Raw genomic sequence first — 22,178 nt, 5'->3', positions numbered from 1 at the left:
CCGAGACATTGTGTTTCCCCGGAAGAATTGGTACAAACATGTAGTGAGTATCCCAAACATCAACATTTCTATTATATGTTACTATTTGGTAATTTAGCATATTTTGTTGTAAAGGTCATTTGGGTGAATTCAATTTTACTTATTGGTTGGTATGATATTTAACAAGTAAATATACTAGAAGCAAATGAGCTAATTACTTGGGACAATGCAAGAAAGAGAATAAACAAATGTGTTCATGTACAGGTCTAGTAGATACCCATGCATCCCCAAGCCTAAGCCACTAAAGTCAAGACAGTACATTGAATTGTATAGTCCTCGTCGTCAGGTACAGCCTCAAGGAGCGTCAGATCTCCATCCATCCTCCCTCACACTAAACCTGTCCTTACAATGACCACAGTGAACTGCTCTCCCGTGTAGCTGTGAAAAAGGCTTGGTTTGCGGGGGCACTCTTGCTCAGCCCGCTACCAAGGCCCAAGCCGGACGATTTGAAAAGCCAACACTGTCACACATCAGAACCGGTGTGTGACAGACGTTCCCAACAAGTCTAACCAATCAGTAAATGAGGGTGGTTGTTCTGCTTCAGGCTTTTACTTAAAAGGGCCCCTCTTGCTGCGGGCTGCCGGCTTGGCAGGTAAATGTGTAGGACCTTTAAAGCTCCATGAGTTTGCACCGGCATGTCGAGGCCCATGTTTATGGATTCAGAGACGAGTTGCGGTAAACACAAACCCAAGAAACAAATTAAATATGGATTTCTTTCTCCACTTGCCCTCGAACCTTGCCGAATAATTTTGGCATCTCAATTTGGGTGAAGTGTGTGCGAGCAGGTAACGCGTACCTGGGATCGAGTGATCGAGGGAACCATATCCTTACACAGGTGAACAGCGACGGCGATTCTTATCTCGTTCCACCGCTGGCTTTTTTTGTCATAAAAACTGGCTTTGGAAAATGGCTGCGGAAGCGATGTCTGAGATGCAGGGACAGTTTCACACTACCAGCATCTGTCTCGTACGGTGTGGAATGAGAGCTTGTGAAGGGACTATTGCGCAAGAACGCAGGTAGGCAGCAAGCGCACCTGCGTGCTTGCGCAATAGCATACTAGTATTTCTGTCCCTGGGAAAAGAAAATTTGCGCCGAATGAAAAAGGAACTACATTTCGTTACAATATTTTCAGTACATGCGCGCAACTTTACTTTTTATATGAAAAAGTAATTATGTTACTGTATTAACGCGATACTTACTTTATAACGCGTTACACACAACACTGTCTACCGGTCACACCGGTCTCAAGGTAACGTCAAATCCATACCGTAGCGCAAATTCACACCGGTGTACTTTCTATACCATTTATACAGTACACCCCTAACTCAGAGGTAATGCTCTTTAGCAAAATACATTTTGCTTGTTCTTTCCCATACAGAAATAGCCTGAACCCAGAGGCATTAAGAGGATGAAAGCAAGATGTTACACGCTTGACATCCTTTGGGGATTCTGGTGGATCGGGAGGGGCCCTTCAGTGTGTTATTATTGGGAACTAGATGCAGAGGTGGGAATAACACCCCTGTGATGAAACAACTTACTTTTATTTTCTACTTTAATTATAAAATAAATTATTGTATTTTTTTTATTAACATTAGCATTTTGACATTCTTCCAAGCCTGTGCATTCATGTGTGCTGATCCATTAGTCATCAAAAATTATTTTTGTGAAAATAAATACATTGATTGTCTTTTTAAACTGTATCAAGTAGAATTGGTTAACGTTTTGGTATTACTTCCAACCTTTGTACAACTGACTTTCTTTTAATAAAAAAAAAATGTAAGCCTAAACTGTGCTATTGCTTAAAATCTTTCACTTCTAAGCCTTCTGGTCATTCTGGGTGTAGTAGTCTCAGTGTCCTTTTTGGAGATATACTAGACTAGTGGACTAGACACAAGGGCAGCTTCCTCCGCTCTTAATCTGGGAGCAAGGGAGGGAGCGAGAGAGGGGGAGAGGCAGGGGGAGAGAGGAAGGGAGAGAGACAGACGCACCCCTCTGTCCTGTCATTCACACACACATGACAGAGCCGAGCTAATAAGAATGTCACATAGTGACGGACAGTCACTGTGATGTTTACCTTTTGTCGAGCGTGGATCGACCATAATATCAGGGGCCCTCTGTGCCCGTGCCCAAGGGCCCCTGAGCTCAAGGGCCCTCCAGGATAGGCCATATATAATAATAAAAGGTGTCTCCACAGAGATATGATACAAAGCTCTTGATAATTATCCAATCAGTGAGATAATGATGTTTTAATCAGTGTTTTAGCCCTTCCATTAAACATACATCCACAAATGTATGTGAAGAGCAACGTGAGCATTTTCACCACTTAATTGATTTCATTTGATTACAAAGCGAATACATTTTGAAGGGTTTTAATTATGACTTTAGCAGCTATTTCAATGTTTAAACAAGGCCAAAGGGAGAGGAGAGAGGAGGAGTTTGACGCAGCCATCTTCGGGTTGACGCTGGTTGTTACGGATATTGTATGACGTGCCCGTGGATCATTGTCAGAGTACTATAAAAAAAAATGTGCATAGCACTGTCAGCCTTAAGCATAAATATCAGGCTTGGGGAAGGCTTGTTATGTTGTGCCCAATCAAACCTCTTATAGTGAGTATAGTGATTGGAGCAAATTGACGATAGAGAAGATATTGATTAGAATGACAATAGTGAGTATAGTGATTAGAGGAGCTTGATAAAGATGACTAATAATTATGGTTCTTTAGTGACTACAGTGTTTTGAGTTGGGTGAGGGGACGTCTCTTCCATCCGCTCACCCCACTCGGCAGAAGCCAGGTGCCACTTGAACACCATGGTGAGGAGATTGCTCACCATGGTGCACTGCAATGTCATGAATGTAAAGTGGGTATCGCTAAGGTATTTTATTGATGAATTTAATTTCACCGCAGCACAAACAAATTCCCCGAATATCACATGACCGGCCTGAGAGCCGTGCATGTTGAAGACGAGAGTGAAAAGGACAGTTTGAACCTTGACGTAAATAATCTTTTGCTTTGCAGATATGCAATGATAATGAAATAAACCGGTTCAGCATGTTTGTCTGTAATTCACCCCAAGTTCATTCCTTGAGTTTTTTTTTTTTCTTTGAACCCTTCTTATGTGAAGCAGCATAAGGGCCGTTAATATTCAGCACACGTTTGAAAAATACATACTTTTCTATACACAAATTTGAAATTATTGCATATAGAATTAGCTCAAAAGTCTGGTATAAGACACTGTGACCCTATTCCAGTGCGTTCTTTGGAAGCAATCCACATCCAAACAGAGAGAATGTTGAAAGAAAAGCACGAAAATTAGAAAGAAAGAGAAAAGATTGAGAGAAAAAGCGACAGTGACAGAAAGAGTGAAGGGGAATGAGGGAAGCACCCAAGAGGAGGGTGTCTTAAGAACTCAATATCAACCTTAGAGCCCGGATATCAACATTACAGGCCTTGTCAATCCCGTTGGGGTTCCACCACTGCTAGAAAACCAAGAGTTAAGAAAAGGGGTAGTGGTGTGTGGCTTTCGCTGCACCAACCACCTCACTTCAAATTGGACACAAAAGCAAAGTGCAACGCAACCACCAAGAGAGAAAAAAGGCTGAAAATATGACATAAAATGTTCCATTCCTCAAAATGATTCACAAGCAAACCAACTTTTGGATGAATGCATCGGCTTTGAGTTTGTTTGTTAGTTACTTTGAAATTACATTCGCCCGCCGCAACACACACACACACACACACACACATGCACACACTTTCATTCATTCATGCACGCACTAATGAACTTGCCTCTCACTACAACCTGCCGATCTTCAGAACAACATCAAATAAGTGATGCGGCAACGCGTTGACAAGTCGGTCCCGAGTCACCCATAGGCTTTATGGTCTATATGTTTGCAAGCCGTGACACACCCTTTTATCAGTTGGCCTGACGCCTCGCAGTCATGGACCTATAAAGAAAGTCGCAGTCGCAGTCGTACCATGCGTGTTAAGCGCAACATTGAAAAGGGTCCTGTCTGGAACAGTGTCGCGCGGCGCTGCGTTCCGAACATTGTGTAACCAAATACACGGCGGTATGGCGATAGATACAACAATCATATCCTAACGAAAATACACACCGTTATTCCGTGTGAACTGGTATACCGCCCAGCACAACACAACACAAGTTGGTGCCGCAGCACCATGGCGGCGGGGCAGGGGGCGTTAAAAAAAGTCATGCACCGTTATGCATGGACACGGGCCCTAATGAGGCACCGAAACGTGCATTCTTATTCGACCTCGTTACAAACGTTTGCGTCGGAAACGGTTCCCTACTGGAACCGAGTTTCGGTGCTCAACCCTAATCGTAACCAGCGTACAAGGCTGGTCATCGCACTTTACTTTAAAGGTGCACTGCATAGAATGGAGTGGCATGGAATGGACTTGGCAGACATGGGATATACTATTCATAAGTAGGTAAAAATAAGAATAGTTGTGGCTTCGTTATCCTAGAATGAGACCTTAAAGGTCGTATCAGTGATGCTAGACCGAAACATAGATCACATTCATCTGATCATTCGTCGCTATCCGCTCGCTGCCCGCCCGATAAGCAGGCCGTCAAAAAACGTGTCTCTGTAGGCAGCCCTGCTCCCAACCACAACCAACCACAACCAAAATAAATAAAGTTTCAACCAATCACCGACACCGACAAGGTGTGGGTGTTCTGGGGTTTTCCGCTGCATTCATGATATTTGTTTCTGTATGCATGAAACACGGAAGGGAGGGGCGAGTTAGCTCTATCTGTCTGGGATCGCGCTTCAAATACCAACAGAAGTACCCAACATCTCTGATACAACCTTTAATATCTTTATAGAGAGCCATGTTAAACCGCCTTTTTTCTACAGTATCCCAGAACAGGCAAACTGCTTTTTAGAGGACATAAATTTCAAGAATCAACATAATCCTTATTTTACTTCTCAGCTATGAATTATAGCTTCATAGACTAAACAACCAAAGATAATTTATTAATCATGCAATGAACCTCATCACCTGACGGTACTGGACGCGGTTCTTTATGGACGAACTGGCCCCCTGCGAGCCGCTACAGGCTACCTTAGCTCCTCCTCTATTGAGTGGTGAGGGGAGAAGGGGGGGGGGGTGTAATCCTTCACACTGCATCTTAAACAGCAACATGCAACCCACTAAGCAGTAAGCACTTGCATACAATCCCCTGAGGTCAACGGGTCACAATAATCATGCTGCAATTCATGCATTGCGAACAATGAATTGATCGTAAACAGGCTTGCCCCTTAAAAGCGGTGACGGGTGTACGACTTTGGTCACTAAAAATACTAGGGATTCACCTTGTATTATAGAACAACTTGTATTATTGTACAGACTTACATTGAATGTATAAATAATTAAATACTGCAGCCATATTTATGGTAGCCTAAAAAAATGCAGACAGCCTCACCTTCCCTTCACTAGGCGCACTATATATTATTCCGAATATTCGTTGCATCCCTGCAAAGTAAAATGTTGTGTGCATACCCATATTAGGGGATTTTGTCTAGTTTAAGTGTAATTAGGATGCCTCTACAATATGTAGCTGTTCCTATTCAAATGTAGAGCTGGGTTTCGATTCAAATTTCAAGAATCGATTCGATTCCGATTTTTAAGTTGCAGAATCGATTTTTTCAGATTTTCTCAGATTCCATCCGATTCGATCCGATTTTGATCTGATTTCCGATTCGATCCGATTTCGATTCGATCCGGGGGTTAATGTTATTAAAAATTAAAAATGTATTTGAACCGTTTCCTTCACTTCATGACTGTGTAGAGAAGCAACATATTAAAACTAGTATTATATCAATATTAAACAGCAAATCTTACAAGTATTGGTAGTTACTGATGGCTGGAAGATTGATGAAAAGGTTAAGGGTCAATCTACCTTCAAGAAAGATAATTCAGGACAATAAATGGAGGACATCATTGAGGTGACTATATCTGCAACAGTGGATTCCTACTGGGACACTAACCAGTGCATTATTATTATGCTTGAAAATAATTAAGAATTCACCCAAAAGCGGTTGCTACCAAAAGCATTTTTATTTTAAAACTGCCCACACTTAATGAACTGAGAACTACTGAAACTGAAAAAAATATATATATATATATTAATTAAAAAAAATCGATCTTTGGACGTACAAATCGATAATCGGTCATTAATATGCGAATCGATTAAAAATCGGAAAATCGATTTTTTCAACACAGCTCTATTCAAATGTCATCATCACAAATTGCAAATAAAAACACATGGAGACAACAAAGAACAGCGGAAAACCAGCAGCTTATTGACAGAATCCTACGCATTCACATCTGATCTCTGGCGGCTAGCCAGTGTTCAAAGAGCTACGCCCACTGGTAGGCCCCTAGCAACCACCTTGGTTATCGTGACTCAAAGCCTGTTGTTTAAGGAATGCTTTTTTTGCCCCCCCCCCGCCCCCCCCTCCATTACAATAAACAAATGCTTTTTGTACATGGGTTTAAGTGTGGCCATTATAGGAGTTGTAATCCTTTAATTAAATACACAGAAGGCAAGTCTTTGCCAATACTGGTAAAGTAACCTTGAGTGGGTTAATCATTGGCCCGAGCACGGCACAAGGTCCTCTGGGTTGTCCTAGAGAGGCAGCCTGCTGTGCGCGCGGCCCCGGGGTTTCAGTGACACGGCAGAGAGTGAGGGACCGATTTTTCATGTTCAACCTGTGATTTGTTGAACAAATCAAACACGTCACCACTGTACCGTCTACCGACCCATCAGCTGAGTTTGGCGTTGGCAAGGCGACCCGCACCCTCCGGCGCTCGCTGTTAATGTCTTCCAAACACGGACAAGCGGTTTAAGGCAGTTGAATTAAGATGCTCTATCCCTGACGTTTCTCTCAAAGACCGGGCACTAATGCCATCTACAAGGCACAGTAAAATATGACCATATAGACCAGACCCCTCGCTGAATCTGTGAAAGCATATTATTTTTGTTGTGAAGTACAGTGGTGCTTCCCCCACACTACCTCTGCGTCCCCCCCCCCCCCCCCCCACAATGGAGTCAGACAGTCCCTAGGGTTCAGCCAATGAGTGTACAGTGCTTGAGAGTGAACTGGAGGGAAATAATAATGTCTCCCGGGCCTGCTGGGAGTTTCAAAGAAATGAAAAAATTAAAGCTGTATTCACGAACCTAGGCTACTCATACAAGCTTCAAAAGCCCCGACGAGGCTGTCAACGCAGTCGCAATATTCTATCTTCACAGCAAAGATGTTCTGACACTAGTAATTGGTATCACTCTTTGTCTCATGAAAGAGACCAGGCTGCATCCTTTACATGTCCTGTTCAACTTGACTACTTTGAGCCGGGGCTATCAGAACAATATTATATATTACACAATATACGTGGACAGAAATATCTATTGCATAGGGCTGCTCCAGCCACCACGTGCAGCAAACCAGGTTCCACTTCCTTCTGTGGTCCCAAGCTAAATGTCATTCCCTCTCTTCTTCAACCCACTGTTCAGTCTCTCTTTATTGTCCTGTCCACAAAAAGCTCATATAAATATGCAACAACAAAAAAAGGATGACAATGCCAGGAAGTAATGTGTTAAGTTTTTAGGTGTTTGCTAACTGCCTGAATAAAAGCCAAAAGCCCAACCATAGAATGTTGGCCGAGGCTGGCCGACATCACCTCAAGATGTTCGCCAACAGAAAACGCCATCCGTTAACAGCCAACCACCGCCATTAGGGATGGCACACCAGCCCCATGTTTCCCTTATTTGGGCCAGTTAGCATGCAAGCAGCCTTGAAATCGAAACTAACAAAGTGGTCGACAGTAGCTCAGGAGGTAGAGCAGGTTGACTGGTAACCGGAAAGTTGCTAGTAGTCAGGTGTCCCTGGGGAAGGCTCTCACCCAGACTGCTCCTGACGAGCTGGCTGTCGCCCTGCGCGATTGATTCGCTGTCGGTGTGTGAATGTGTGAATGAATGGTTGTAAGTCGCTTTGGATAAAAGCGTCAGCATAAACCCCTGAATGTAAATGTAACATATTATGTTATGGAGGGGGAAATGCCTCAGAGAAAGGGGATAGAAATAGCGTAGGGCTCAACAATCATCATTCCCAGCCTACTCAGAATCTCAAATGGGTTTAAACAAATAAAACCATTATGCATTATAATGACCAAATCCAACAGGTTGTGGAGGATGCTGTAGGAAAGATTTGATCGCTGGCAAGAGAGCAGAGGCAATGTTTTGAAAATAGACACCCAAAAATATCACTCGCTTCCCGAGGAAGTATCTCTGCTATTGAGAACTGTTGCCTTCACACACCTGTGGTGGAGTTTGGCTGTATCTGATTGGAAGGCAATATGGTTTCCCTGAACCAATCAGTGAAGAGATGACCTGATCCGCCAGGAGCAGTATAAAAGCTAAAAAGTCTCATACAGTTGAACTAAACAGAGGCCTTTAGTTAAGAGGACACTGTTAAGAGTTACAGAGACAGTTAGCATTCTGGTACTGACCCAGAATCCTGGAAACTTCCCTGGATCTCAGGATGAAAGAGCATGTTGGGACAAAGCAAAGAATGTACGTGTCATAGTTGTGCCCGTTCAAAACGAATAAGGTAGAAGAAGAAACACGTCATCCTGCGAGGGGGATTCTGAACCCGTCAACAATTGTTTGGCACCAACCCTCTGCTTTCTCTGCACTGCCCAAAGTCTTGGTAGGTATTCCAATGGTCACTTATTCATTCATCAACAGAGTTGACGCGGAGGTATCCTTGTAATGCATCGGACAGGGCTGAGACCAGTGGTGCAGGCCAAGCTGGACCATCACGTAGACCTCTGTGGATGCTCTTCGGAGGGGACGAAGGCTCAGGCTCAGACAACACACCCGTCTTTATAAGGCCATAGCAATCATATGATATGGTAGGGGTGATGTAGTACACACCCTTTAAGTGCAAGGGTTGTTTGCCGGGGCTGAAGACAAATACGAACACGGATATTCAGTGCGGCAAAAAATACCAACATTTATCCGATATTTGTATCAATAATATAAATATGTATTCACAAAATGTATGGTTGGAGCAGCATATATAGTTAATGCGCGCACACACACACACACACACACACACACACACACACACACACACACACACACACACACACACACACACACACACACACACACACACACACACACACACACACAAACTATAGCAATTTGTCAAGGAGGGGTGGTAGAGAGCCTCGTGTCTCAAATGACCCCTAAGGGAACAGATCTTTTTATGTTGTGTGTTGCTTTACTGCTTTGTGGAATACAAGATAGTACAAACAGGGTTTTCAGACACCATGCCTAGTTGTGTTCAAATAGGCAAAGACCAATCATGTGCCTCACTCCATTGCATTGCACTAGCATAATGACACCAAAAAGTGGCATCAACAACCAGTGATGGGCAGTAACGCGTTAGAAGTAAGGCGTTACTGTAATCCAATTACTTTTTTCAAATAACGAGTAAAGTAAGGGATTACAATTGCAAAAATAGTAATTCGATTACTTTTACTTTCTATCCGTCTGTCTATCTATCTATCTATCCATCTATCTATCTATCAACGCATGGGTCTAGTTTTAATGTGATGTATTTTGTTTATGTCCAGTCAGACTTGTTGTCTCCCTTGTTCTGTGTGGTCTTGTAGGCTATACTGTGTGAGCCGAATCACCGTCCTAAATGAATTCCCGACGTGTAGTTTGGTATTAATAAAGACTTGACTAGGCTATTTATCTATCTAGGCTATTAGTCAACAGTTATTCGCCAAAGGCGAAGTGAATAGTGGGGAATAGCCGACGAGACCGAAGGTTTATTTGTTGTTATCAGCTGACATTTTGCGATGAAAACAATATAGAGTTTGAGATGGCAATCATGGGATATTGCCCAATATCCCGAGATAGCGAACCAATCAAATTGCGCCATCTTAGGAGGTTCACGTGTAGCATATAACTATATATAATATCTATGTATTTATCTATGAAACACATCCTTCCATACACACACACACACACACAGTTCAAACACATACTCTTATTTGACATTAGAACAGCCTAAATGTGGCATGCAACAGCATTTTCTGTTTTGGTAAACGCATTACTCCTCTCTGCACTGCAACTGTTAAAAGATGTAAATGTTAATGGAGACTTTGGTTTTAATTATTTTATGGCTGTATTTTATTTACATCTATTCGAATGAAGGTGTGTATACACACCAAAACGATTTTCTTTAAATGAGACTGTTGCATTTAATAGATTTTTTTGTTTGCAATGTCTATAGTTAAAAAGATTGAGACTAATAAAAACAAGTTTTAAAAAAGCCTATTCAGCTTGTGTATAGCTAGTGTGTTTTTGAAAAGTAACTAAGTAAAGTAATTAGTAAAGTAACTAATTACTTTTGAAAATAAGTAATCAGTAAAGTAACTGGATTACTTTCTTGGATAAGTAATCAGTAACTAATTACTTTTTCCAAGTAACTTGACCAACACTGTCAACAACAACCCACTAGCTGATAGCCTGTCGCCTTGAAGAACGGAAACTGAGTCCTTAGCATCATCAAACATAAAACACACAAACATAAAAACACACACACACACTCACACACACAAACAAAATAGGCTCCACAGACAAACTGAAGTAAGCAACTCAACTAACACTCAAGGATAGAAAGTAGAATCACGAATTGGGAAGCAAAAGCTGGATGTTAAATTCAGGGAGAAGGAGGGATAGTTAATTCAGTGTTTCCCCTATGACTTTTTCATGCAGTGGCACTATTGTTATCAACTTATTTTTAAAGTAGTGCATAAGAAAAGGTTGGTAGAAAGGGCTACAATTGATCCGTATGGATCGATGAGGAGACCAAATTGTTCCTCGGCCTTAACCATTGTTCTCGGATGGCCAAGGCAAGGTTTGGTTTCTGGTTCGCAACCTCCACATAGTTATAACAGCCATGTGTTATGTAGCCTCTACCGCCAACTCCTGACCAAAGTACGCTTTGTGAAAAATAGTTGATTCATTCCAACACAGTTGAAATGCACCTAATTGTATGAATTTTTTATTTTCTGTGGAACAAAAGTGGTAGATGGAAACACAGCTACTTTTTCCAGTAGGGCTCTGGTGCATTACGACAGAAATGGTCTTATAAAATGGTATGCGTCGGCGTAGCACCATTGCAGAGGAAGCACTTTAATGAGTCAATGGATAAATCAGCCACGCAAACTGGTAAGGTGTTAAATAGGGTTGCATGGATAGAGAAGGCTTTCCACAACTGCCAGGGTCCAGGTGCCCGCTGCCCCGGGAGAACGGTTTGAAAGATGCTCATTTCTAACAAATAGAATAGTAACAAATGTTTTCTCTGACTACTGACTCTCATTAGAGCAACATTGAACCACCTCCTTTTGAGTTTAGAGGTCCATATATTGATCAAATATGACCACTATTATTATTTCTAAAGGAGTCTTTAACAATCTTGTATAGGCTTTTGTGTTGGTTCAATGTTGCTCATTAGAGCAACATTGAACCACCTCCTTTTGAGTTTAGAGGTCCATATATTGATCAAATATGAGCACTATTATTATTTCTAAAGGAGTCTTTAACAGTCTTGTATAGGCTTTTAAACATTGTTAATGTAGTAAACCAACTATACCATAGTACTTCCCTCTGTCTCACAAAAGTCACTCATTTAAAATATATTGTAGTATTTAGAAAATACAACTAACTCTTATTATAATGGTAGGAATATTACCATTATTTTGGAGAAAATAACATAAGTTTGCATGGCTGCAATTGTTGTGTGCCAAAGGTTACCACCTAAGTGGAATTGTTTAGTTAAATATTTGAAAGTTGAACAGCAAAAGAGAGAGAGAGAGAGAGAGAGAGAGAGAGAGAGAGAGAGAGAGAGAGAGAGAGAGAGAGAGAGAGAGAGAGAGAGAGAGAGAGAGAGAGAGAGAGAGAGAGAGAGAGAGAGAGAGAGAGAGAGAGAGAGAGATTAAATCATATCAAACATCTTTGACCATGTTGTTGAATCAGAGTAGCCTATGCATTGACGTGGATGACGGAGGGCTGGTAGGCCTGATCTCATATAACAATGAGTCATCCTGGACGAGGTGGAGGTTCTGTCTTCATGGTGTTAAAACGATGAAGACAGTAAACTGGATCTGAACGTCACCAAGACAGAGGAGAAGGTGTTGGGTCTTCAGGAGGCACACGCCACTCATTATCTACTACGGTGACCCGCTCGAGCAGCAACAGATACCTTGGAGTCCTCCTCTCTGAGGATCTCTCTTGGTCTACTCACTCTCAAGGCAGTGCATAGATAACCTATGGAGACTGATGAAACTAAAGACCTCCAGAGCGCTGCAGTAATCCTTCTACATCGCCACACTTGAGTCTGTGCTCTCTGGGAGCATTGATGCCTGGTTTGGCAGCTGCAGCTCTCGGGACAAGGCAGCCCTGCACGGAGTCAGACGGTGGGCCCCACGCATCATCAGACCAGCACTGCCTAGCCTTTCAGGCATTTATGCCAGGCGATGGAGGCCCAGGGCAAACCGACCAAACGTAGGTAGGCTAAAGTAAAAAAACGCTAACGTACCAATGGGAAGCAATGAAACGCCAGAGAACAAAAACAAAACACACATATGAGAGTTTAATTACGATAGTCCTTGATATGATAGATTAAAGGGGTGTAACGATACACATATTTGTACCGAACCGTAACGGTACAGGCACTTCTGGGTGGTTTGGTTACAGAGCTGGACCGAGGTGCGTAAATGTTGCGTACATAGCATTAATATGGCGAATGTAAAGGCTTGTTTTGCGATGCGCAATTAAAAACTTGAAGTCGGAGTTCCCTGCGGACCGTTTAGCCAAAGTATACTACTCCGAATCCGTAATCCGACTCCGTAACTACAGAGACCACTCGAGCATTCGCAGTTCTCCGTCGGGATGTCGGATACTCAATGCAAACTCATGACCCAACATTGACCCATATTAACATCATTTTTAGAGGAATGGGCGTCATACATATACACAATAAAAGTTTTTATGCTGGGCTTTCTACGAAAGCATGATGTAACAGGTTTCGTGAGAGGACCTCCCACCATTTCCTTGTTGGAAACCACAATACACCCATTCCAGTTAAACCCCCATCATATGGCTGTGAGGTTCCTGTGCTTAACACTGGCTGCAATCTGCCAGTATTGCACCACTTCCATGCTGCTAGATATGTACACGGGTCAGCACAGTGGTAGCGGATGCTGATGCTGTGTCACGGAACATGAATTAATGCAGTTTCGCAGTGCACAATGAGGTGCTTTTCAAAGCTGTATAAAAAAAACAGTTATAGTGAAATGAACAAAATACAGAAAAACTACCAAGATTACAAAAGGCACGCATGAGATGGAGAAATGGCCTACATAAAGGTAACAAGAAGAGGAAAATCAAGTAGATCCTCAAGAATGGCTAATGAGAGGAATACAAGCAAGTGGCTGTGTTTAGTGTTGAGCTAACTGCTTGGGAGATTTTTAGATGTGGAGGAAAAAAACAACAACCAAAGCGAGGCTGTGCTGTAGAAATGGCTGCTGCCTCATAAGACATGCAGCGAATACAAATAATTCCAAGGACTGAATCCTCTGTTCATCTTGTTTACAGCATATGGCCTGGTCTTCCAAAGGGGGCCTTGGTGTACAGGAGACACTTGAGAGGTAATAACCGCTGCCCTTACGAGCAATGATCAAAAGGAAATGAACGTTTGGACAGATTGGCACATTCAGTCATTTATTTGGAGCAAATCCAATTGTAATTGTTCCACAAAACTCGAGAATGGATTAATATATAAGATGTTTTCTTTTTTTCAACCCCACCAAGGAGTATCACACACATTAAATGTTATCTAACGAGCATTTGGATTGATGCCTCTTTCCTTCAAAAAAGCAGGAAACCCAGCAAGGGAATCTAATGAGTCAGAAAGGAATGCAAAAATATGAAATACATTTCTAGGCTGAGAACAACAATGGGTCAACACTGAAGGATCTTCAAGTATTTCCATAGTTGTCCAACACCTAACAACCTTTAAGGTTAGGTAAACTACCAACTGGAAGGAACAAGCCCACAGCAAAGAAGGTGAAACAAAAAACATGACAAAAAGGTAAATGCTGTTTCACCTTGATTGCAGCTCAATGCAAAAACCACTTCATTGAGCAATCTGATATAAAAGATGACTGGTTGCTTTCAGGGAATTTACAATGACATATTCACAATCAAATAAACTTGAAGAGTAAAGCATATCTATGAAATCTGCTATGCCATTTAACTGCAGTAATTTGTCCCCTCCTTTCTGAAGTTATGCTAGAGAGCAAGAGCCAGAGCGAGGGAGAGGGTAGAGAGAGAGAATTTATGCCTCTTGTAGTTTCTGGTTACCGTCAAAGACTCCAGGGACTCTTCTAGTTAACCCTGAGCAAATCTGCCCTACACTCTTTGTAGCGCTTCTCTGAAAACGCTTGGGATAATTGACCATCCACAACTGTTAGGAACAATTTCAGTCCTAAAATGGCCTTACAATTAGTAATAGCCTTATCGACATGTCAGGGCAAACATGAGCAGATAATGAGATGGGGTTTCAAATGCTCAAGACATTTAACAATTCCTTTGTAATTTGATTGGTGAACAGCTTGATACAACCGCTACGATAAAACAGTCCTATGGAGCAATGCCAACCCTGCTGCTAACCCTGACCCCCCAGCCTCCAAGGGTCTGTTTAACAATCTTTTACAAAACATCCTTTAAACACCTTCGACCCAAACACAAGCCTTGAGAGTGCAGATCGGGCAGCAATAACTGACAGGAACATCCCCTGTCATCGTTGAGGACCCCAGGACCCCACTCCCTGGGACAGGCAGGTGGGGGATCATCGTCCGCCTTCGAATTATGAACACTGCCTTTGCAGCAAAGGCCATGTCGACTCTTTTAAATATCAGAGTCCCTACGTGTTCCGCCCAGTCCTTCCTGATAGACAAGAAGCCTTGATTGTCCTTGTCCTTTGCATATCCTAGAGCAGCTGTTATATATATATATATATATATATATATATATATATGCAGTTTGTGTTCGATCCACGTAATACACGTCCCAACATTCTTATTCGGTCATGACCTTATTTGGATGACAGATAACGGAATTAGCACTCTTCATTGTGGTGGATAGATATACAATGACTAAGATGACAATAGCAAATAAACAAACTTTCATATTTTGATTGATTGTTTTTGATTAGTTCGAGTTTACTCAATTATACGTGTGATATTGTTTATTAAACTTTTATTAATAATGATCCTGCAGTTGCTTTTTACTCAATTAAATGAGGCAATTATATAACAATGTCCAAATATTATGCAGAGAAAAAGAAATGGGTCTTTCCTTGAGCCACACACAAGGTTCTTCAATTATTTCCATAGTTGTCCAACACCTAACAACCCTAAGTTAGATAAACTACCAGCTGGAAGGAACAAGCCCACAGTAAAGAAGGTGAAACAAAAAACAAGACCAAAATGTTGTTTCATCTTGATTGCAGCGCAAGGCAAAAATCTCTTCATTGAGCAATCTGATATGAAAGTTGACTTGAAGAGTAAAGTGTACCTATGGAATCTATGCCATTTATCTGCATTAATAATCATACTTGTCCCCTCCTCTCTGAAGCTATGCTAGAGCGAGAGCGAGAGCGAGGGTAGAGAGAGAGAATTTATGCCTCTCGTAGTTTCTGGTTACCGTCAAAGACTCCAGGGACTCTTCTAGTTAACCCTGAGCAAATCTGTCCTACACTCCTTGTAGCGGTTCTCTGAAAACGCTTGGGATAATTGACCACCCACAACCGTTAGGAACAATTTCTGTCCTTAATTGGCCTTACAATTAGAAATAGGCTTATTGACGTGTCAGGGAAAACATGAGCAGATAATGACAGAATTATAATCACTCCCCCCCTCCATTTCCATATTGTACCACAAAGGTAAAATTGCTATGAACCCCTGATCTAGAGTCTCTCTTAGAACACGAATGCGCTTCTCCAGAGTAAACCAACAAATCTACTTCTGGGAACTGCAAACATATGAGGAAACGGCAGTTTTCAGAAAAAGAAAAATCACCTATTAGGATTGATATTCATTAATCATTACTTCATCATCTTAAACTGTGTGTGCCAAAAACATACAAAAAACCAAAGCAACATGGCCAGTCCACTACGACAGTACTAGATCTGACAGCGGCAGACTGATCAGGTGTCTAGGTTACAATGCCCCTCAGACTTTGCCCGATATGGAACAATGTATTAGCATGAACATCACTGAACAGATGTGACATCATATAAATATAGGATGATAACAAACATTCAACGTTCCACAATAAACCACATGATCAGGTTACGTCATCGTAAAATGTAATTTACTCCTATGCACTGTTGCGATAACCTTAATCACTGCTGAAGTGCCTACTATAGAAAAGAGTAGTTCGCCCCTTTAAGATGCCTGCATTTTAGACATGCAATTAGCTGAGTTGGCGAGCTGACATTGGAATGACTGGAGCCAATTTGGCCGACCATTCAGGATCCCCTCGGGTCACCCTTACTGTGAAGACCCCCTGAAAACAAGACCCATCTTTTAAGTCGGCTTAAACACAGTGGCTCAGGTAACTCTCAACCAAGGTCTGAAACGTGTTGGGCTGTATTTTTTTAAATGCTTTCCCTAAATGCAACGTGATTTATTTTGTGCTATCTCCTATTCTGCCAGAAATGAATCACAATGCCAGCACACAAGGGGACACATTGAATTCAATCTTCCACCGATTGAGTAAAGCAAAAGCCGGGCTCCAGAACAGCTGGGCATCTTGACACCTACCTTGGGAAACCGAGGGGGAAAGCCAAGCCTGCAGCGCTGCACCTCCCCATCACGGACGACATCTCCCCGTACCCATTTCCCCTGCCCCAGCCGGCCCCCATCAGGGGCAGGTCGGCGTACATATCGAAGGGCTTCTGGTCCTGCAGCACCCCTGCACTGCTGGAGGTGGCGCCAGCCTCGCTGTAATCGAAAGCGGGCGCTCTTGCTCCTCCTCTCGCTGTGCTGGCGGCGCTGGTGTTGGTGGTGACCCCCCCTGCTCCCTGCAGAGGGCCCAGCCTGCTCTGGAGACAGGAGACCTGGCAGCGCTCGCCAGCATCCACCTTCTCCTGTTTGACCACGCCTGGGGTGCAGAGGCGGACAAACGAGTCCTCCTCGCCAACGTCCTTCTCCTCTTTGATCACCATGCTGGGGATCATGGGGGGCGGCGGGGCCTGCTGCTGCTGTGGCTGATGCCGGCCCCGTTGCAACGAGGGTGGGTGCTGGCTCTGACCACCGTTCGGCGGGGGAAACGGATGGGGGTGCTGGTGGCGTTGCTGCCCTGCGCCATTCACCGCAGCACCCAGCTCTGCTACGCCGCTGCCGCCGCCCCCACCCCCGCCCCCACCATCGCTGCCCTCTTGCAGCACGTTATCCAGGTGCGCCACCTCGCCCTCCAACTCAAAATCGCTGATGTCCGGCAGGGAGCTGGTCAGCTCCAGGTCGTTCCAGATCTGGCTGTCCTCAATCAGGGGACTTCCGTCGCCGCTATCCAATTGGCTGCCGAGTCCCATTTGTCCCAGGGGTCCGCAGTAAGTGGCCAGGTCTTTCTCCAGGCCGAAATCCACTTCCTGTTTGACGTGCTGCATGGAGAAAAGGTTAGGCAGTGGGAGGTTGCCCAGGATGGAGCTGCTGGACGTGCTGATGACGTGTGAGGCGGACATCCTGTCCAGGTCGGCGATGCTCTGCTCCAGGAAAGACAGGTTCCCCTCCATGTTGAACACATCGATATGGTGCTGCTCCTGTTGAAGCAGCCCCTGCTGCTGCTGTTTCTGTACTCCCAGGGCTTTGCCCTCCCCCACCACGATGCGTCCACCCGGGCCGTTTCCGTTAGGAGCCTCCCTGGGCGCAGGCAGGTGCATGGCGGAGTGAAGCTGTACTCCTCTTCCTCCTCCTGCTCCTCTTCCTCCTCCTGCTCCACCTCCTATTCCTCCGCCTCCGTCGAACTCGCCCGTCGGCCTGAATGTCAATCCGTCGTCTCGATTACCGCTACGCCTCAGTCCACCCTGATCCATCTCTTGATCCTGACACAGGTGGGGTGTATGTGGGAGGGGGAGGGAGGGGGCAGTGGGTGGAAGAAGAAAAGGTTATGATAGAAAATGGTGGCAGGTGACATGATGTGATGCAGCCCACACACAGCTTTTGAACTCATAGGTTGAGGGGAAAAACTCACTTCATGATAAAAAAAACTTTTGAAAATTAGTAAGATCTTCCCGAAGGAGCGCTCACAAAAAACGAGATGAACCGTAGTCAAATGTAATCCAGCCACAAAAACATGGTCAGCCCTGATAAAAAAGAATTGAAGGCTTATATTGCACACACACACACACAAAGAAAATAATCTTGAACTCCCACCAAATCTGCTGCATCAATTATAATATTCTCCATTATCAATCATATTTCTAATCTCTCGAAATGTAATCTGCGATTATGAAACGTGCAACGCTTCCTAAGGGTAGCCTACTTTGAGGAGAAAAAATGACAGAAATACGAAAGAGCTCGATCAGCAACAAGTGGAGCTGCCCAGTTGATACCGCCAAGGGTTCCGATTTGGTACGATCTGCACAGCGCTGCGACGCATTCCCAGGAGATACTCAAAGCATGCCTAGGCTAGGCTTGTGGTTAAAATAATTCTCGATAATAAAGTTGAAATGCATTGAGTCTCCATAAAAGTAACAGCAACGTTGCACAACATGACATATCACTTTAGTGATATGGTGGGCTATATGACAGCACATCTGCTCTGCAATATACGCAGTGCCAACGACCCATAGCCTACTGCACACACCGATCGGTGTTTATAATAAGCTTTTTTCTTATTCTAGTAGTCATTTAACGTGTCGAAAATGACGGAATGTATGTTATCGGTAAACCATAAAGCATAAAACACGGATATGGCGTTCGCCATGTCTATAGGCCAATAGCATGCTTTACCCTCAAAAAGATCACAACTCACCCATTTTAAACTTTGATTAAAATGTGAATTCTTGAGTGACGAATGTTAACTTCTGAAACAACAAATAGCGTTAGTCCCTCCCCATTTGCGAGCACTTCAAGTAAACACAGATCTTCGCAATAAAGTGCACAGCGTCAATGGGCGTTTCGGTGCGCATTAATAATTAATCCAAATAACAAACATGCGACATGGAGCCGTGGCCAGCAGCTCGTCTCCTCGTCAGTGGATTGGCACAACTGGTTATAGATTATCGCCGTCCTCTCCTGACTAACATGTTATCCCCTCCCCTTACTGTAGGCTCTACTGTACACCCCGGCTGTGCGCAGAGCGCACCATTAGTGCAACCTGTTGGCTGCTATGGCACACTGCACAGATCCAGGGAGAATCTGGTCATAACATTTAAACCGACCACAGTTTTTGTTCCCCTGAGTTCTTCACACATTATACAACTTTAAGAAAATGTGTCCTTAAAAGGTCTTCAGTCAAATATTAACAATGGCACAATATAAACGGAATGCCTTACGCTTCTGTGGCGCAAAGTAGGGGACTAGTGGCCTACTCCAACTAAAGAGCTATGCGTTAGATAAGACTGCATATAGGCATAACATACACTAGATAAGACTAGTCAAATGCATTTGATAGGACTAATCCATACAGGGTTCCGATACATTAGATAAGACTAGTCTGCACAGGGATCAGAGACATGGAGGACCTCCAGAGGCGTACCTGGGGTAAGAGACAGCGCTCCAGTGCGCTGGTTAGGCCATCGTCCGTCTACCAAGTTTGATAAAGACTCCTGGTGACATGGTCCTATCCAGACCGATGGTTCAGAATAATCACGGGTTCTTGTCACACTCGATGGATATCCATGCTGCCTGCTAGCGCCCTTTTCAGTGTGTTGGAAAAAAGAAAAACCTCCAAAAGGCAAGACAGTCGGTCAGAATGGCAGCACGGTCGTCTTTACCCTTTTTGTGCGCAACTTTTTAAGATCTCACGTAGAAAATAAGTAATTAAGTCCATTGCGGGTTAAATATTCCGAAATAAAGACGGAGTGCAGTGTTGAAAAACGGTCTACGCGCCACACGAAAACACCAAGTTAGTGTTTAAGTTACATAATACAGCCCGCTGGCCGCCGTAACGCTACACGACCGGGCAGGGCAGGGCTGCTGCTTTGACACTTGGCGGCAGGGAACGCCCCTTTTTTCTGCACGAATTCGCGATTCTGTCAGAAAGCTATGGGAGAGGCGTCGCACTTGGAAACACACGACACTTGGACCGGTAGCTTTGGTTATTCAGCCATCCGCAGGCTATGTGGAGGTTCTGGGCTGTAGAGGCTGGCGTGTTGTTGTGTTCCAGTAGCCGTGTTCAGACGGCGTTTTCTTATTGTAGTGTGTTGTAGTGTTGTTGTCTCCAGCGACTAGCTGCAGCTCGCTACTGGAGCGTTAGCCAAGGCAATGGTAGCTAGCGTTAGCTTGCAACATGATTTAATCTCTCCCCTTTCAGCCTGCTTGCTACAAGACAACAACCTCTCCCCGCTGGGTTCAGCTCTGTGTCCTGGTGGAAAACATGCAGGAGGACGACAGAGGAGCAGACAGGAGGACTAGACAACACGAAACGCACAGTTCAACTTATGCTCCGTTATCCAAACTTTGATAGCCACACATTCCGCGGCGAGCCCCGTCCTCCTCCCTCGCTGACCGTCGACACTGCCCACTGAAATATACAATATGTCTCATGCCCATGAAATAGACTTGAAGTTTGAGTCTTGGTGATAGAAATCAACAAGCCGAGGGTGTGCGGAACCAAATGGCGCAGCCGTGTGATCTAACAGGCGAAGGGCACGGTGGCGGACAGCTCTGGAAATAAACTATTCCAACGAGTCCAACAAACAAGTCGAACTCAACGCATGCGGATCAAGCTACGTTAAAATATTTCACATCATGCTATCCATACAAATGATAAAGCATATGAAAGCTGAGATGGGTATACATTTATAATTGTTTAAACTATCACCAATGTAACAAGCAAAAACTTTAAACCGCCATTTCTCAAGATACCAGCTGCAATGTGCACTGTAGATAGTGGCTGCCCATCCGTCTTATCTGTCATCACAGGAACTGGCAAAGGATCCTTCAATGGATTTGCTCTTGCGTAAAGCGATATGCTATCGAAAACCCAAATAAAGCAAAGAAACAGTGGCATCCTGAAGGATTATGCAGTATGATGGGGAATAACATCTATGATTAAAAAATAATATAATAATACAATTATTATTTATAATGTTAATGAAAGGAACCACACACATTCGAATACTGTTTATTAATGGCATATGGACAAATGGAGCACATTCTCCCAAACTTGCCTAGGAATGTAGAGGAAAGAGAAAAGGCCTATATATGCACCCACTATTCCTCTTTTTAACATTTAAAGAAATATCGACATTTATTTGATGTAAAACTATTACCATATCCAAAAGAAAATGTCCTTGTTATTATGCTGTCCTATTTGGCCTAGTCATTACTCAATGGCAATCGCACTTCTCATCTTTCCTGTTGGAATGCCACAAATAAACAGGGCAAAGTCTATTATGTTTGTTAATGTTTTCCGACGCAGGATTTGCTGAGGCTTGTGTGGAGGAAGAAGGGAGTTGAAAAAAGGCAATAGGGGTTGGTTGACAAACGGCCAAACTGAGAAACCCCTCCAACGTTCCTTCATCAACAAGACAATCAAATGATAATACAGGAAGAGATGATAGGGAGAGGCTAGAGACATGGATACAAAAACACACATTTTTATTTTATTGTTTTTTTCTAACATGGAGGACAGAGGCAGGCGAGCACATAAGTGAGAGTGGGGGGGGGGGGGGGGGGGGTGCGCAGACCTCCATGCTAAGCGTGTGATTAGCAGCTAGCCCAGCGTGTCCTGTGCATGCGACAGTCTCATTAGCGTTAGCATGGCTAGAGAGAGACTTGAGGTCCCTCAGGGCC

General features: G+C 43.7%; 1 protein-coding gene across 5 annotated transcripts in view; it reads right to left on the bottom strand.

Moving 5' to 3' along the window:
• The window catches only part of LOC115546757 (glucocorticoid receptor), a 73,580-nt gene extending 52,330 nt beyond the window's left edge, over positions 1-21,250 (bottom strand). The window contains exons 1-4 of one of the 5 annotated variants that reach the window (XM_030360502.1): positions 19,918-21,250; positions 19,192-19,243; positions 18,409-18,520; positions 16,980-18,259 (exon numbers count right to left, since the gene is read on the bottom strand). In XM_030360502.1, coding sequence (XP_030216362.1) covers positions 16,980-18,250 — 1,271 coding nt within the window. In that variant the 5' untranslated portion in view covers positions 18,251-18,259; positions 18,409-18,520; positions 19,192-19,243; positions 19,918-21,250. Of the gene's footprint in view, positions 1-16,979; positions 18,260-18,408; positions 18,521-19,191; positions 19,244-19,372; positions 19,428-19,917 lie in introns of those variants that run through there. The other 4 variants (XM_030360503.1, XM_030360500.1, XM_030360501.1 and 1 more) reach the window with 4 other exon arrangements.
• Positions 21,251-22,178: the final 928 nt, after the last annotated feature.

Source organism: Gadus morhua, chromosome 7 (assembly GCF_902167405.1).
Source record: "Gadus morhua chromosome 7, gadMor3.0, whole genome shotgun sequence".
Classification (NCBI taxonomy): domain Eukaryota; kingdom Metazoa; phylum Chordata; class Actinopteri; order Gadiformes; family Gadidae; genus Gadus; species Gadus morhua.
The sequence above is the reverse complement of the archived record's forward strand: the minus strand, read 5'-3'. Positions and strand labels throughout refer to the sequence as shown.